The sequence below is a fragment of the Camelina sativa genome, chromosome 20 (assembly GCF_000633955.1).
Source record: "Camelina sativa cultivar DH55 chromosome 20, Cs, whole genome shotgun sequence".
NCBI lineage: Eukaryota > Viridiplantae > Streptophyta > Magnoliopsida > Brassicales > Brassicaceae > Camelina > Camelina sativa.
The window spans coordinates 7,613,476-7,631,226 of record NC_025704.1 but is presented as its reverse complement, the minus strand read 5'-3'; the positions used below and the strand labels follow the sequence as shown (position 1 = coordinate 7,631,226).

General features: G+C 34.1%; 1 protein-coding gene, 1 long non-coding RNA gene and 1 pseudogene across 3 annotated transcripts; 1 reads left to right on the top strand and 2 right to left on the bottom strand.

Moving 5' to 3' along the window:
• Positions 10,818-12,832, top strand: LOC104769902 (annotated as a pseudogene).
• Positions 13,655-15,851, bottom strand: LOC104769903. Of its 2 annotated transcripts, XR_764448.2 has the most exons (3): positions 15,779-15,851; positions 15,108-15,674; positions 13,655-14,952 (listed from the first exon to the last, which is right to left on the bottom strand). It is a non-coding gene; the product is annotated as an uncharacterized LOC104769903 (long non-coding RNA). The 2 variants fall into 2 exon arrangements; XR_764447.1 differs by having other exon boundaries at positions 15,108-15,799.
• On the bottom strand, positions 16,634-17,027 carry LOC104769904 (probable cytochrome c oxidase subunit 5C-1). The gene has a single exon (XM_019242101.1). It carries the CDS (start codon positions 17,014-17,016, stop codon positions 16,822-16,824), a length of 195 nt encoding a protein of 64 aa, XP_019097646.1. The 5' UTR covers positions 17,017-17,027; the 3' UTR covers positions 16,634-16,821.

The window sequence follows — 17,751 nt, the reverse complement described above, 5'->3', positions numbered from 1 at the left end:
ATCATCAATGCAATAACATTCCTAAGCATTCTATCCATCAACCTAGCATAACTCTATCCAAGGTTCCAACATAAACAATATAACCAAGTCCAACAACACACAACCGAGACCCTAGATCATCCTCCTCCTCATCGCCATGATTCCACACTACACAATACCTGCAGCACAAACACAATTAGATGCGTGAGTATTACCAGAAATACCCAGTGAGACGATCCTCCCATCTACGAGCTATACACACAAGCAAATCAAGAGTACAACCACAAATAAAACATAACAAACCAGACATTGAACAGAACATCCAATAACACATTCATCACACCTACACAACTTCACACAAAACAAGTTATACAACCCAATCGCTTAGATAAGCTCATGGTCACGCACTCACCTTATCAAACTGATTATAACAACGAATATAACCAGTTGAGACTCTCCTAACGTCTGAAACAGCCCAGCAATTCCCTACAACAAGCCACACAACCAAAAACGACTTATAGCGAAACTGGACAGAAACATTAGAAAAGAACAGTCTTAAAGACGAAACCCTAAAATAAAAACCAACCGTTAACTATCAAATCCCTCCGATGAAAAGCTAGTCCGAGACGTCACGAAGCTTCCCACAAAATCTCGTGCCGATCAGAAACCAGACGAGACCACGATCTCAGTTACAATCCCCGATGGTTCCAACTCGCGTCTGAGAAAACGTGTCTCACGAAACTGCACATAACTCATCGAGTTTAAATCCAAATCCACTTCTGTAAAAAGGAGAATGACGATGAAAGGCTTGAGAATAACACTACCAAATTTCGTTACCTTTGACAACGATTTGATATATCGAAACTGTTTCTTCCCAAACCCTAACGATTCTGCTCCTTCTCCTTTAATCTCCTTCACACCACAATAGGCTCTCTCCTCTCTCTATATCTCTTTCTTCCTCTCAACACAAGTATTGAATATCAGCCACGACCAAATAGAGAGAAGAGGCGTCCATTTCATTATAAATATATCACTTAGGGTTTCTCAAAACCTGCTCTAAACCGGGTGAACTTAAACCAAACCGGGCAATTTCATGATTTCACATAAATTGATCGGTTCTTCCACTTTTCTTTGGGACACGGACGTTACACTCTATTAAATGCGACTGTAAATACTTAGTACTAGTTTATAATTAACAAAAAATCGTAGTTGCAATCTCTATTTTTCAAATAACTAGGTGTTAGTTCACGCTACGTGTGAGTTCTTACATAATCGCTATTCTATTTTGAAAAAATAATATAAATTAACATGTTATTATTATTTTGTTTTCTCGGTGTACATCAAAATTTAAAGACTACATAGTATAAATTTAAATAAAGTACGAAAATCAAATGTTCTTTTGATGGTAATATATTTAGTGCAATTAAATCATATTGTATCTTAAATGCCATATGCCATATATTTTTGTAGTTGTAGTCATATTTCAAAATCATTTTGATATATATTTTCATAAAATTTATTTTGTGGTGTTATTTATGCATGTTTTTTATTTATTTATGGCGATAGCTTAAAGAGATTTAAAATGTTTCAATTAAGAAAAAAACAAAATAATAAATAGTAGGTTTGCAATGTCTCATACATATATAACTAAGTGAGTCTAACCATAGATTATTAGACTAATACATTTTCCATAAAAATACAATAAAAAAACAGCAACTACTTTATTAGGTTTCTTAAAGTATTATTAGACTTTGATTTATAAGCAATGAATAATAATAATACATAAACTAAACTTTATATCAAATATATATCATATATCACATGTATATCATATTCAAATAAACTAAACTTTTATTAAGTTAACATATCATTGGTTAAATCAAGAAAAAATAATGATATTGTAGAATTTATAAAATTATATGAGATTTGAAATATGAGGTTATAGTGACTTAGTGAGATATGTGTCTTTCTTTTAATAGTTAATACAGAATTCGATGTATTAAAGGTAAATATTTGAGAGTTATAAAAGTGCAATTAAGTGTATACTAATACACTTTTAACATGTTCTATTGTACTAAATTAAATTCACTGAGAACACTACTATGATATTATTATGGGAGTTACAAATAAAACTTTATACTTTTCCAACTCCTAAAATTAAAACTCATTTAATTTAAAAGTTAGTGTTGGTGGGTCCATAATTTGATTTAAAAGTATAATATGTTACTCAAATAAATTTGATTTTTTTGGTTTAAACCAACATATGTGAATTTAAATTTAAATTTAACTATAAAAATTTAAAAATAAATATGAATAGATTAAAAAGGCAAGAAATATTTTATTTTTATAGAAAGAATATAAAAATTAAAAACAATGTTAAATATATATATAACACTTTCTAAATAAAAAAATAGAATTAAACTCTTACAACACATATGAGATATAACAACATTTGATATTGGTAGAAGAGGAGGAGATAATTATTAATTATATATGATAATCTAAATTAGATAATAGAGATGAATCCTTAAAATAAGAACAATGTAAAATATATATAATATTTTCTAAATAAAAATATAGAATCAAACTCTTACAACACATATGAGATATAACAACATTTGATATTGGTATGAGAGGAGGAGAGAATGATTACTTATAAGATGATAATCCAAATTAGATAATGGAAATGAATCTTTAAAAATAAGAACAATGTAAAATATATATCATGCAGTCTCTAACATTAAAATTTAGCATTAAACTTTTACAATGATATTCCATTTGGTTTTTTTGTAACCCATACAACAAAAATAAGAAAGCAAAAACAAAAAAAAAATGAAAAATGATTTGAGGTATTGTGGAAAAGAATGAGAGAATGTGAAAATGAGAAAGTAAAAGAATGTGAAAATGAGAGAATGGTTATTTATATGATAAGAATTGATGGAAGATATATTTAGAATTATGGGAGTTACAATTATAATTTATTGTGTTTGAATAAAATTGAATGGTGGAATATGATTAATGCATAATTTATTTATTTCAGTTATAATTTTATTTTAGTGTGTAAGTTATTATATTGTGTTAATTGAGTCTTTAAATATTATTTAAAGCAATCAAACAATTAGAAAGCAAATAAAAAATAAAAAAAATTAGAAAGCATTAAATAAAAATCAACCAATAAGGAGAGACTAAAACCTTACTTTTATATATATGATTCAGAATTTACTAAAAATTTCAAGGATATGTTAATTGTTTTCTATTTAGGCTAATCACTTTAAGATACTGTATGTTTGATTATTTATTAATAGTTTGACATTGAAAACAAGAATATTGTACCATAGTTTTGTCTAAAAGCACCAAGATTAAGAACAAGGGCGGATCCACATAAAAGGGTGTGGGGTCAATTGACTCTTCATTAATTAAAAAAAAATAGTAATACATACTCCCTTTGTCTCACATAGTTTGATGTTTAGTATATTTTACACATATTAAGGCTAAAGAAATTTAATTAATTTATTATATACTTTTTCTTTTAATTGGTTAAAGTTGTACGTTTTCTTCTCTCTCATATTTTCCCACCTTTTACTCAAATAAATAACTAAAAATATATATATATATATATTAAAAAATTGAAAACATCAATATTTTATGAATAAAGAAAATTCCCTAAAACATCAAACTATCAGGGACATATCAGGGACATAGGAAGTATATTAGTTGAGTAAAAATTTAATAATACATATATTTAGTATAAAAGAAAGTATGTCACATCCTTTGGTGTTTGGACTGCTGAAGTTGGTTTTAATTTTGCATGTTGTTGCTCTAATTGTTGAGAGATGTTTTTTAGCGATGAAGATTGTGAAAACTCATCGACGCAATCGGATTGTAGATCAATTTCTGAATGATTGTTTAGTTTGTTTTATCAAAAAAAATGTATTTTTATCTATTACAAATGAAAATGTGATGAAGAGATTCCAGGATATAAAAAATCTTAGAATGATTTTGTAAGATGTTTTTATATTTATATATAAAAAAAATTTAGTTATGTTTTGACTCTGATAAAAATAATTCCTAGAACCGCCACTGATTAAGAATCAATAAATTTATTTCTTTAACACAATTTAACTAATAGAAAAAAATACTGCATAATTTAAATAGTAAAAAATTATTAAATTAATATTTAAAAGGGAGATTCTCAAAAATAGCACCAATTTAAGTTTTTCTTCCAAGCTTAGCACACACTCTCATATTTTCCAAAACTAGCACACATATTCTAATTAAATATTAAATACTAAAATTATTAATTCATTATCAATTTCCTACGCGCTTTCTTAGCCCAAGTGAAAATCACGTACCTCTTCTCCACATATCTCCGACGTCTCGTTGTTGAGTGCTTACATGAGATCGGAGCTTCGACAAAATCGCCGACGATCAATTGAAGCATTCATGTCTGATGACATTCGCAGTTCCGAGCTGTCGCATATGATCGAATTGGAAGATAAATATGATTTCGAGAAGCTTCTCTCATCGGATAATTGGATCTCTATAACAGGCTGTCTCTTTTAATCTGGAGAACTCCATAGTTTCCTGATTCAATTTACACTCAATCTGCTTCTGATGCAGATGTTGCTTCCTCTCTTCCTTCGACTTGTAATTTTCTTACTCTAATGGTGATAATGACGGAGAGAGTGAGAGGGAGATGATATTTAAGACGCTTGAGATTAGGAGAAAATTGACGAAGGAGATTATCAAAAAGATTTTAGTGAGGAAAGGCAGATTTGGGATTAAGTATACAAGTAATGTGAATGGTAGTTTGGGTAATTTTGTTGTTCATGTGATGATTGAAGCTGTAGCGTTGAAGTGGTTGCCGGAATTTTCAGAGTCAAAGGTTTATGAAAATTTAGGAAGGATTCCGCGAAATTCAGGAAAGCTTTAATAAACTTCAAGGTGACTTTCATAAAAAGTTAGGATTTCATGAGGACACTAAAGATTTTTTGGCTTTATAGGTTTTTCTTCCTTTGTTGTATGTTTGTGTTTAGCTTGCAACCAGATATACTATATTTCTATGTATGTTATTCAATTTTTTTTTGTAGTAGTGCTGAGTTTTTATATTTTCTTGTTTCATGAATTCAAATTTATTTTCAGACAATCATTATTCATAGATGCTTCTTTACACAATTCAAATTTTTGTTGATAGCTTGTAGAATCTTTCCTTATGTTCTTGCAACTTGAAAAACCAGCACCTAACACTCTTTCAAAATTCAGGAAGGAATCCATGACTTTCAGGAAAGCGTCCTTGAATTTGAGTATCTTTTGCAGTAGAATCGATCTATATTTCCTACCAAATTGAGCTTGCTGATTCTTCGATCCACTGTATAAAGTCTCAGAATTTAAACATTCCAAGAGTTGTAAAGCAAACTGCAGAGAAGGATGCGAAAAGAAGTACCTATTTCAGTAGAATTGATCTCTATTTCCTACCAAATTGAGCTTTACGAAATTCAGAAAAGCGTCATTAAACTTTAGGATGACCTTCATAAAAAAATTGGAACTTAAGGATGACCTTCATAAAAAGTCTGGATATTGTTAAGTGATATCATTACCTCTGACTAATTGAGTAATCTTTCACATATTGAGGCAAAACACGGAAAAACACATTTATTTAAATTTTAGGAAGGATTCAATAATATTTATGAAGAAAATCTTAAATTTCATGATAGCCTTCATAAAATATTAGGAAGAAACAAAATCAAATTTTTAATCTTTCATATATAGATAAAATATCATGATGTGCACAAAATAAAATCAAATATCACTCACCAAATAGAGTAATATGTGATACATTATGGTAAAACATAAATTAAAAGATCCAAAAACTCATTTCTTTAGATTTAGGAAGGATTTCACGATGTCTAGGAAGACATTCTTGAAATTTAGGAAGATTTTCCTAAATATTCAGAAATCCCAAAAATGACAATGATCATAACCAGAAGATCCTCTCCCACTATACTCCGCATCATCAACACTACTAGCCAACTCCATCATCGACGAAGTACAAGCCGAAGAAGCCGAAGACATCGACATCGAAGACGATGACAAACTTTCGTACTCTTTACCAACTGCTTTGTTATCAATGACATTATATCAAACACTTGGTATGCAACAACTTTGGTGTCCACATAGGAGAGAGTAGCACTCAAATACACATTTCAGCTTCAATATTACCCATGATTTTCTATTTCATTCACAGTTCAGATTCCAATACCCAACAATTCAGGCCATCATTCATAATCAGATTTCATTCATTACCCAACAGTTCCCAACAATTTCAATACCCAAACATTGGCTTAGCTCTGAGACCACCACTCTTAGTCAAACGTACATACTGTAGAAGAATTTCTTCTGGAATCTCAAAAAAGGTTCTGGCTGAGAACGGAGTAACGAGGACCTCGCATCTCCGTTACACGATAACAACATGGCTTCTCTGACCAATCTTCGTTCTCCTCAAAACTCTTCCATTTTTGTTCTTCTTTTTTTCTTCTTCTTCCATCTTCGTTCCTCCTTTGCTTCTTCTTCCATCTTCATTCTGCTTCTTCTTCTTCATCTTCTTCTAATAATCATCAGATCATATTGACTGCAAATTTGTCTAGTTTTTCAATTAATAGCCATAAGAATCACGTCAGAAATCTCAAAATCTAATATCAAAACTGATACATGAAGATTAAGAAGAAGAAGATCGGAAGCTTCACGTCAAGCATCATTGGAAGCTTTACTTAAACTTTCAAAATTGTAAGTAACAAAATAATAATTAATTTTATTATTTAAGAAAAAATCATAATAATGCTAGTTTTGGAATATTTGAACTTATGTGCTAACTTTAGAAGAAAAACATAAATTAGTGCTAGTCTAGAATATTTTTCTATTAAAAATGCATAGAAAATTAGAAACTTGAAATGTTTTTATATAAATGAAACAAATAATTAATACTTATATTGAGACAAAGGGAGTAGTATGTACCCAAAAAAGTCATTAATAATGTCGTGAGAAAAAAAAATTTTTAGCAAATCACGTCATAGCTAGACCTAAAATATATGTCCCTCAGTTTCCTTGAGAATTAAATGCACTAGTAGTCGAACGGCTATAATAAAAGAGAGTACGCTGCTAAATGACCCACGAGGCGGACGTTTAATTGATCCGCCAATCAATCATTTTTCTTTTTTTTTTGATTTTAAATCAATCATTTATTGTTGATTAGAAAAAAACAGAAATTTATCATTGTTGGTTAATATTCCACGTCTCACCATATCTTCATTACCTCACACTTCAAATCTTTTTATTTTTCACACTTCAAGTTGTTATGATATTTCCTATTCGAGTTTGGTTTGAATTTCTGTTTCTAATGATACCGTATTCTGCTTTAAATTCTAGCTAGAGCCGTGTAATAAGAGTGCTTCTTTCGAGCCATCATATTTTTCGATAAACCAATGGATCGGTTTTGTAAACCATATTGACGGTTCAAGAAGTGAGAAAGAGAGGGAATTCGAGTAGAAGTAAGAACCTTTTAGATTGTATCCTTCGAAAACGTAAGAACCAGCCTCTGTTTCTAAGGCTACGCGTCGTCTTACCATTTGACGGGAGGGATAGCCAGGCCTGGGAAGAATAGCAATAGAATATGTGCCCGAGTCTGATGTTTTATGGGTAGATGCGAGTAAAAGGGAACATTAATTATAAAGACATCGCATCTTCCAAAGAATGGTGAGATCTTATTAATCACACCGACAGCTTCAGCATCTGAGTTTTTGACTTAAGAATATGAATGTACGACAAGGGCCTTGATCTATCAAGAGGAATTATCGGGAGACATGAGATATAATCATGGACGAAGGTTTTTCCATCTTCAACTATGTATATATCCTTTGGATCTATGTATGCTATAGCTACATGGTCTTCTACATTGACTTCTGTTTCAAATCATTTTGCACCATTTTATCATCCGCTCATATAAATAATATGGTGTGAACGCAACGGGAGGCTGCACGGTGAGATTCCTAAGACACCTGATTACACTATCAAATCAATAGATAAAGTAGTCCCCAACAGATTATATATGCTCTGTCAAGAACACAAGTTCCCCTAAGCTTGAAGATGGTTCGGCCGGGCATTTGGTTTGCCTTGAGAGGCTAGTGCTTTGGCTCCGTTTTCTTTACAATAGTTACATGTTTCAATTTTATTTCTATCAAACGATGCATATAATGTAAACATGGTTTTTTTTTGGTTGAATAAATTTTACATTCATTCAATAAAATAAATAAAGTTAAGATAAATTAGAGAGACCAAATAATATGTTAAATTCCACATAGAAGTTAAGTACCCGCTGTCTATAAGAATTAAAGTATAATATGCGGGTACCAGTTTGCTGTAGAAACGAGGGATGCTTGTAGACATTAATTATGCTTCAAGGCATCAAGAACAACGTCAAGATTAATCTTCATTTTGAAACCCATAATAGTTACCGTACCCCACAATAGTCCATTGCCGGTGACTGGAATACACACACGCACCATTGAGTTGAACGGCTCCTCCTCCTCATTCGCCATTCTCCCTTTGTTCTTAGATGCTTTAGGAAGATTACACTTAAATGTGACTTTGAGTGACGATCAGCAAACAGAAAAAGTTGTGGTGCCAGGTAACAACATATTATAAAGGATCATAGCAAATTATATTTAAGTCTTAAACATTGGACTTAGTACTTTAGTACGTAGTTGTGTATGGTCACATCACATACGTCCACATTTATATGATGTGGTTGAAAGGGAAGATAATAAATTTCCAACTAACAGTGTAGCTATTTTTTTGAATTTATATCCAAAATATCTAGTTAGGGATTTGTATTGTGTGGGTTGTCCACTAGTGAGTAAAAGTCCTTTGCGTCGCAATAAACAACGTCAGAGTCGGAAAAACATGTGTTTTGGGCCGGTTCATCGACGCATCACGAAAGCAGACATGGACTGCTGCTAGTATCTTTTTCTCGGTTATAAATTAATTAATATTGTCCATCGCAAAGCAGAAACTAGTATTTTAGACCATCATTAGTGGTGAATACTCTTAGAAGTACTCTCTTGTTGGGCCCCAAAAACAGAATATTAAACACATTTTTGAGTCTATTTTAGTGAGTATCGCTGCTTCTGATAGTAACTGAAGCAACACCCTGAGAAACCCGACGTGGCGTTTTGCCATTGGTTCCAGAAGAAATATAAAACGCAATTTTTTTTATCTCCAATTTTGTTTCTTTCCGAGTGTCTCTCTCTCTTATCTGTCGGGTGAAAGACGATTTGGGTGGCGATTCTTGCGAATACCGGGAAATTCCATCGATTCAGACCGAATCTGATGAATTTTCCGGCTAAATATGGAGGATGATGATGGCAAGCAGAGGCGATGGCGAAGAACAAGCGGTGTAACCCTAAGATGATGACGCTTCGGTTCTGAAGACAAACTGACGGCGGAGGAAAGTGTTCTGTCGATTTAACTTATTAGGCGTTGATTCATTGCTTTTGAGATTAAATTGATATTCACTTGCTTTTGAAATTTTGTTTTGGAGGATTGAGGGTTACGGTTAAATTACTCTGATTGTATGATATCGTTTTTATGAATGAGTAGCTTTTTATGTTCTTGTTATCTTATGTTTGTGTTTGTGTAAGATTAGTAGAGTGTTTAGTGTTTATGTATGTTGTTCTGATCAGAACCGATCCCAACTGTTTAGTGTTTGTTTATGTTGTTCTGTTTGTGTTTGTTGAGAAGGAAAGAAGGAAAGATTAGCACAAATGGTTTTTCTTCCTATATTGTTCTGCCTCGAAACCATGATAAGAAATCTTATATGGTTCTGCGTTTTCGTTATCAAAAGTAGTGAAACAAACTAAGTGAGTTTAGTCTGACTGTTATCTATAAACTTAGTATGATATAACTTGTGCTCCTGAGAGAAGATTTGTCACCTCTTTCTCTTCATTTTCTTGGTAGAACATTCAGATGCTGAGACTTTCATTGTAGATTGGATTACTGTCTAGTTTATATTGTAGAACGGTTCTGGTTGGATCATCGTTACTTGAATGATGTTAATAACTGGCCAATAAAGTATTTAGGATTAACGAGTCTGATCTACACATCAAGTTTCAAACATATTGGATTTAGATTTATCAGCCCAATGTTTGAAAGTCAAGACTTGATTCAATCCTAAGCTAATTATCCAAAGTATGATGTTTTGTCTTTTATGGTGTTGTATAGAACCTGGCGAACCCGACAGCTTTACTTAGTGGATTGATGATGCTGCGGCATCTGAAACTCAACAAACAAGCAGAGCAGATCCACAGCGCCATCATCAACACAATAGCCGAGGGAAAGTATAGAACAGTTGATCTAGGAGGCTCCTCAATCACAACAGATTTCACAAAAGCAATCTGTGATCATCTCTAAACACCCGTAAAAGCATGATTCTTTCTCTACCATTTACCAGTCTGATTTTCATTTACCTGTCTAATTGTTGTTTCGTTTGTTGTTTACTTTAATGTAGGATGTGAAGTGCCAAGGCTGCTACAACATGTAAACTTGGGAAACAGTTTTTTTTTTCATTCTTTTCCTTTGACATTACATAGTTTAAAGAACATACAAAACTTGTAAAATATGTTTAAGAATGAGCAACCCTTTTTTGGTTCTCTAGTAAAAGAATGATTTTGCAAAAATACTCTTAGGGTTACTTCACTTAAATTAATATTAATTATATGTTTAAATAATTTGAGAGTAACTTAGAGAGTACCCCTACTAATGATGCTCTTATAGTCGAAATACGGAAAAACTCCATTCAATTTTCGATGGAAACGGAGTTTTGCGAATTCTCCCCGGAACGGTCGCGTTAGTAGAATTAAATTCTTCAGCCGGCTTTGTGGGTACGGTTAGTAACATGGTCACGTAATCTTGAACATCATGGCATGGAGACTCTTTAATTTGTTTTCTTCTATAGATAATAATAACCAGACTGTATATTCTTTGATTACTCCCCACTCGAGAAGAGAAAGAGATGGAGGCAATGAAGCCATGTGCCGCTAACTCTCCGCCGTTGACGCCGTTAGGTTTCTTAGAAAGAGCCGCCATCGTGTACGGTGACTGTACCTCCATCGTTTACGGAAGCAACACCGTTTACACGTGGCAGGAAACAAACCTCCGTTGTCTCCGCGTCGCGTTCTCTCTGTCTTCCCTCGGAATAGGCAGGTCCGACGTCGTCTCCGTCCTTTCTCCCAACACTCCGGCGATGTACGAGCTCCAGTTCGCTGTTCCCATGTCTGGTGCAATCCTCAACAACATCAACACGCGCCTCGTCGGACCGTCTCTGTTCTTCTCGCCCACTGTGAATGTAAGCTTCTTTTCGTCGACGTCTTCTTCTGCAGTCTCGCCGTCGAAGCTATCTCGATGATGACGACTAATCCACCCGTTCTTAACTTCATTGCCGATAAAGAAGAGGAAGGAGGAGGTCGTGCTGACGTGGCTGATCGCAACAAGTTCAGTTACACTTACGATGATCTTGTCGACAGAGGTGATCCGAATTTTAAATGGATCCGACCCGAAAGCGGATGGGATCCGATTGTGCTTAATTACACTTCCGGTACGACTTCGGTACCCAAAGGAGTGGTACACTGCCACAGAGGAATTTTCGTAATGTCGGTTGACTCTCTAATCGATTGGACCGTACCGAAAAATCCGGTTTACTTATGGACTCTACCGATGTTTCACGCTAACGGTTGGTGTTATCCATGGGGAATCGCCGCCGTCGGAGGAACTAACGTCTGTTTGCGCAAGTTCGAAGCGTCGTTAACTTACCGTTTGATACGTGATCACAACGTCACGCACATGTGTGGAGCTCCGGTCGTGCTCAACATGTTGTCTGCGACTCAGGAATCTCATCAGCCGTTAAAACGTCCCGTCAACATTTTAACCGCCGGTGCTCCACCTCCAGCCGCCGTGATCCTCCGCACCGAGTCAATGGGTTTCGTGATCAGTCACGGTTACGGATTAACTGAAGCGGCCGGTGTAGTCGTCTCCTGCGTGTGGAAGCCACAGTGGAATCGTTTACCGGCGAGTGATCGAGCGAGGTTGAAGGCACGGCAAGGAGTGAGAACCGTCGGGTTTACCGAAATAGACGTGGTGGATCCTGAATCGGGTCGAAGCGTCGAGAGGAACGGAAAAGCTATGGGAGAAATAGTGATGAAAGGAAGCTCGATCATGCTTGGTTACTTAAAAGATCCGATCGGAACAGAGAAAGCTCTGAGGGACGGGTGGTTTTACACCGGAGATGTTGGTGTGATTCACTCGGATGGTTATTTAGAGATTAAGGATAGGTCGAAAGATATAATCATATCAGGAGGAGAGAATGTGAGTAGTGTTGAGGTGGAAGCGGTTTTGTATACGAATCTGGCGGTGAGTGAGGTGGCGGTGGTGGCTAGACCTGATGAGTTTTGGGGAGAGACGCCGTGTGCGTTTGTGAGTCTGAAAGAAGGGTTGAGTGTGGAACCGACGGAGGAGGAGTTGATAGAGTATTGTAGGAAGAAGATGTCTAGGTTTATGGTTCCTAAAACGGTTTTGTTTAGGGATGAGTTGCCTAAGACTTCGACGGGGAAAGTTTCTAAGCTTGTGCTTAAGGAGATTGCTAAGAATATGGATGAGACAATAATTTCTTAAACATCTTTCACCGTTCCACAAGATTACGAATCACATTGATTCTAATATATTTATTGAATGTATCAAATGGACAATGGTCAATGAATATGTATTCCCTAATCCACATATATGTAACAAAACGGTTGGATTGGTTTGAGGTTTGTTTGTTTTTACTCGGTTTGGATTTTTAGAAATATACATTAGGTTAAAAATATATTCAAGAAGGAAACATGTTTTTATGTCGTTTGGAGTAGACTGAGTAGTATTCAAGTTAAAGTTACTAGTCTAGTAGAGTTAGGCGTGACCGTTCTATGGGGATATAGCAAAACAAAAATCAAACTTATCATTCGAAAATAACAGTATAGATGTTAGCATTTTGTATGTTACAGTAACGTTTAAATTTGTCGTTCTGTAGATTCACATATGTTACAAATTAATTGTGCCCGATGTTAACATATGAAAAAATAAACATTATTATTTCCAAGAGTTGTATTGGAAACTCTTGTATTGCTGAAGTTGGAAAGTGGAGATTTTTGTGATCTCGACGTAAGACCAAGTTTATAGGTAGTCTCTTAGTAGAGGGGTTGTTAAATTTTATATGAATTAATTGTATGTTTTTAAAAATATAATAACCCATGATCTCTTTTTTAAAATTTTCTCATTTATTAGTAGGTTCTTATTTTGGGTTTCTTATTTTTGAAAATATTGTTTTTTTTAAATTTTAAAATTTTAATTAGAATAGAAGTGATATAAATATGTAAACATTTAAGATTTTATAAAATTAGAAAATAATGTATTTTAATTAATTTTCAAATATACAAAACTTAATAAAAACATTAATACATATTACAACTTCTTGTATTCATTTTCATATTCTATGTAACCTAAGTTGAAGATCCATTTATTAACTCTAGTGAACCTTTTTTTGTCTTTGGATAAACATCATAAAAGCATAAGAAGCTAGAATGTTCATGCGTAATGATGTTAAAATTGGGGTTTTGTTTTATTTATATTTACTTGATATACATAGTAACAGCAAAAATCGAGTATAATCACAATGGGGCCTGTACATATCTTCTTTCTCTATGATATAACTTCTGTAACTTGTAAGAAAACCAAAAAAAAAAACAAAGCTTTTACATACAAAGGTTGTTTGAATATGTGATATTTTTTTCTTTCTCACTGGCGAATCGAGTAGCTTTTCTTCCAGAAGAAGCTGAATGGTCTAGCCAAAGACTTTCTTCTCGACATGGATTTCGACAAGACTCTCGGTTCAAAACCTTCAACTGAAGGTGAGGCAGGAGTTGTTGATCCATGGAAAGACATCGGTACTGAGAGAGATTTCCGGGGAGGTTCCTTTTGTGGCAACTCATCTATGTTTGGAGATGGCTGGTCCCGTTGCTGACGTTGTTCCCTAAACAACATTAAAAGCTTCTGAGACTTCTCTCTACCTCGTGCACTCCCGTTCACTGAGATTGATACTAATGATGGCATCACACCTTCTTGTAGCAGACCAAATCGCTTAATGATGGTATCACACCTTCTTGAAAAACCAAAACACACAAAAAGATAAGATTTTGTCCATCATCATCCCAATAATATAATGTAACAAACCATTTTCATCAATCACAAGTGTATCAGGATTGCCATTTTCACACATCTAGATAAGTTAAAAGGTTTTAAAGACCAACTACAAATAAGAAAAGATACATAATTAAGTAAAATGTTCCAGATAAAGAGTCTTCTCAGTGGAAGGGAAGACCACAGAGTTGGAAGTGACCCAAGATTCATCCAGTTGGAGGTGACATAATTTCTCATTTTGTAATGCAAAAAAGAAAAAGCTTACTGGTTAATAATTAGAAGAAGAAGAAGAAGAAGAAGAAGCCATATGTATAAGAAGTGTACATACCTCACCCATTGATCAAATTATTTCGTTGGCCTGAGCCTGAATAGAACCCAAATCTCTTTGCAAACAAAGTCCAAACACAATCAATCATCGCAACATATCTTCAAAAATTCAGAGCTAAAATCATTCCTTAAAACACTTGAAAACTATGAATTTCCAAATTGAGCTACCAAAGTCAGATTCTTTTATAATCTATCTAGTGTAACTCTTGGTTTTATCGAGCACTGATTTAACAAAAGCCTCAGACTAGATAGAATAAAGAAGCATACTTTATTATTATGCGCACAATCGTCTGACACAATCTGAACTCTGAAGTTCATGATCACGACGGTGCTGTGCGATTAGCTGACTTCCGGAATCTGACACATGACCTGAAAAAAAAATTCACAAATTGAAACAAACCCATTAAGAGAAAACCCAAACAGAAACAAAAAAAGAAAGGCAGAACAAGAAGAAGTATAAACAAAGTCTGAATATTATTACTAGTAGAGAAGGAAACAAAGATAACAGAGGAAACTTTGAGAACCTGGAGGTGAAGATTGCTCCGAGAGCGAAGCTAGAGATGCAGAGAAACGGAACCCATTTCAAAGATATTACTCCGATAAGATCTACGCCGATTCAAATCGCCTCCGACCATGGACTTTACTGATTCTATAACCTCCGATTAAAGCAGATCTTCCTTTGTCGGATCGAGACTTTGATCGGGAGAGAAAGAAAGAAATTGATCGGGAGAGAAAGGGAGAAAGAGAGAAAGAATTGTTTGTCGGCAATTTTTTTTTTATCCCTTTTCTATTATTCTCTTGGCCAACGAAAAATGGACACGTACCAGTCTCTTATGATCGATTTCAGTATCTTATATAAGAGAGCCTCTTCCTTATTTTCTTTTCTTTTGATTTAATTTTAACCCAACAAAACTCTTACAACCCCCTTACAACCCTCCGATAAACATACCCTAACTTCTTGTGCTAGCTATATATGCCCACACAAAGGTGAGAGATCGGTTGTCTCCACTACTTTATCTGGACTAGCTACATTGATGATATGCCCATTTGCTGTTTGTCAATTTGCCAACACAATTGTAACGCAAAATTAACTGCAAAAGAACATGTGGAAAGACAGACTTCAATTGAAATTAGTCAATGACCGGAGAAAAATGACATAAAAATTTCTCTAATACATAAAAAAGTTGTCTTTTACCGTTGTAAAAATAGTATTACTAAAAAGAGATATTGGTTTCTATTTTTGGGGTGGCGAACGCATTTATAACCAAAAGACATGGTCAATGAATTTGTACACAATCAATCTCTTTCGTAGGTGAAAGCAACGTTTGTGACTTAACCACCTTGTTTTGCTTAATCAAGAAGGAAACATACCACTATTAAATTATTATAGCAAGAGTTTGTATTTTATTTTTGATTCGTAGTGAACTAATTTACACCTCCAAAAGTCAGTTACCAAAAAAAAAAAAAACTCCCAAAAATAAAAAATAAAGTTTTTATTCGGATTCAGTGTCGTTTTCACTTTTTATAGTTGAAATTAAAAATAAAAACAAAACAAAACAACCCTCAAAATAACCAATATTTGCAAGATTACTGTCAAACTATTGAAAACTGATAAACCAAACACTATAGTTTGAGGGTTGTTTTGTAAAGTATCCATAGTTTGGAGGTCACTTAAAGAGACTTTTGTTAGGGCATGTGCATTGGTTGGGACAGAAATTTGGTCCTTCAATTATTTTATTCCTATTTTGAGAGTTTCTTAAGTTTTATATAGCATTGGTGTTTTTCAGAATGGTCCTTCATAGTATTTTTAATTTTAAAAAATAATTATTTAAATAAATATGTAAAAACATATTAAAGTTTTAATTTAAATAAAACATATAACATTAACATTAAAAATATAAGAAAATTACAAAGTTACAAATTTTGCATAAGTTATGCTAATTAGGTCAAAATTGATAGAGATATGTGAAAATCTCAAAACATCTTTCTATATTTTCTTTTAATTATCATTAGTATTTTTATTATACATATTAGGAATGATAAGAAAATATTTGTATGTAATTATAAACATCTCAGTATTCTTATTAGTATTTGAACGTTGAAACTTTGCAGCCATCCTAATGAAGGAAAAGTCAAGAAAAACTTTGCAGCCATCTCAATACTCATCCTAATGAAGGAAAAGTCAAGAAAAATCGAGCCAACAACAATAAGAGTGAGAGCGAGTAGAGGCAGTCTCATTCACTCTTCAGCGGCGACAACACTGATCTCACCTCTCTCAAGCAAATCATAGAAAGATCTGGTTTTCCTCTGCTCATTCCAATGGTGCATCTTCCAGAGACCACCAGCAGCTAAACCAAGTGCCAAACCAATAACTAATTCCTTGACAACACTCGGGCCTTTCAGTGTGGCATGCGCAACCTTGTGTCCTGCCATTTCTTCTCAACCTACCACAAGTTTTATTAAGCATCCATTTCTTCTTTAAAGTATCTTTGGATGTTGAATGGAGAAAAGGTTTGCTCTACTGTAAGATTTTAAAATTACAGTGATACAATACAAAGTTCTTTCAGTAAACAAAACGGACCTGAATCTGGTTGTCTGTGATCAGGGATTCTAGTTCCTTCTCTAGACCAGAGACACTAGTCTTGAATGCATCAGCCATCCTGCTCAAATCAACAGACACAAATGGTAGTGTGTACTGGATCAGTGCCTTCTTCCTTATCTGATCATACAGCGTGTCAACGTGGTCATGGAGATGGATGTCCAGCAGCAAGTTCGCTTTCAGACTTGCTAGATATTCCAGACAGGAAGCATAGCGGCTGCAACAAGCAAACACTGGGAACAAACTGGCAGAGTAAAATAAAAGCTAAATAGGATACATGCCTTCAATTCTGATCGATCAAAACTTGCCAGGGCACAGAGTCCACCATAGGTAGCAACATCTTGAGGAGCAATGACCTCGTTATAGGAATTTCCAAGTTCTGGATTAACATCTAAGAACTGCACAAGACAATATTCAAGTCCAATAAAACATCCATTTATATACACATACACACTAACACACACACTTTCTTATGGATCAGTTACGTTCTCCTTCTAGTATGCATAAAACCTAAAGCTGGAAACTTTACAGAAGAGACCCAATAAACATCAATCTATATATACATACAC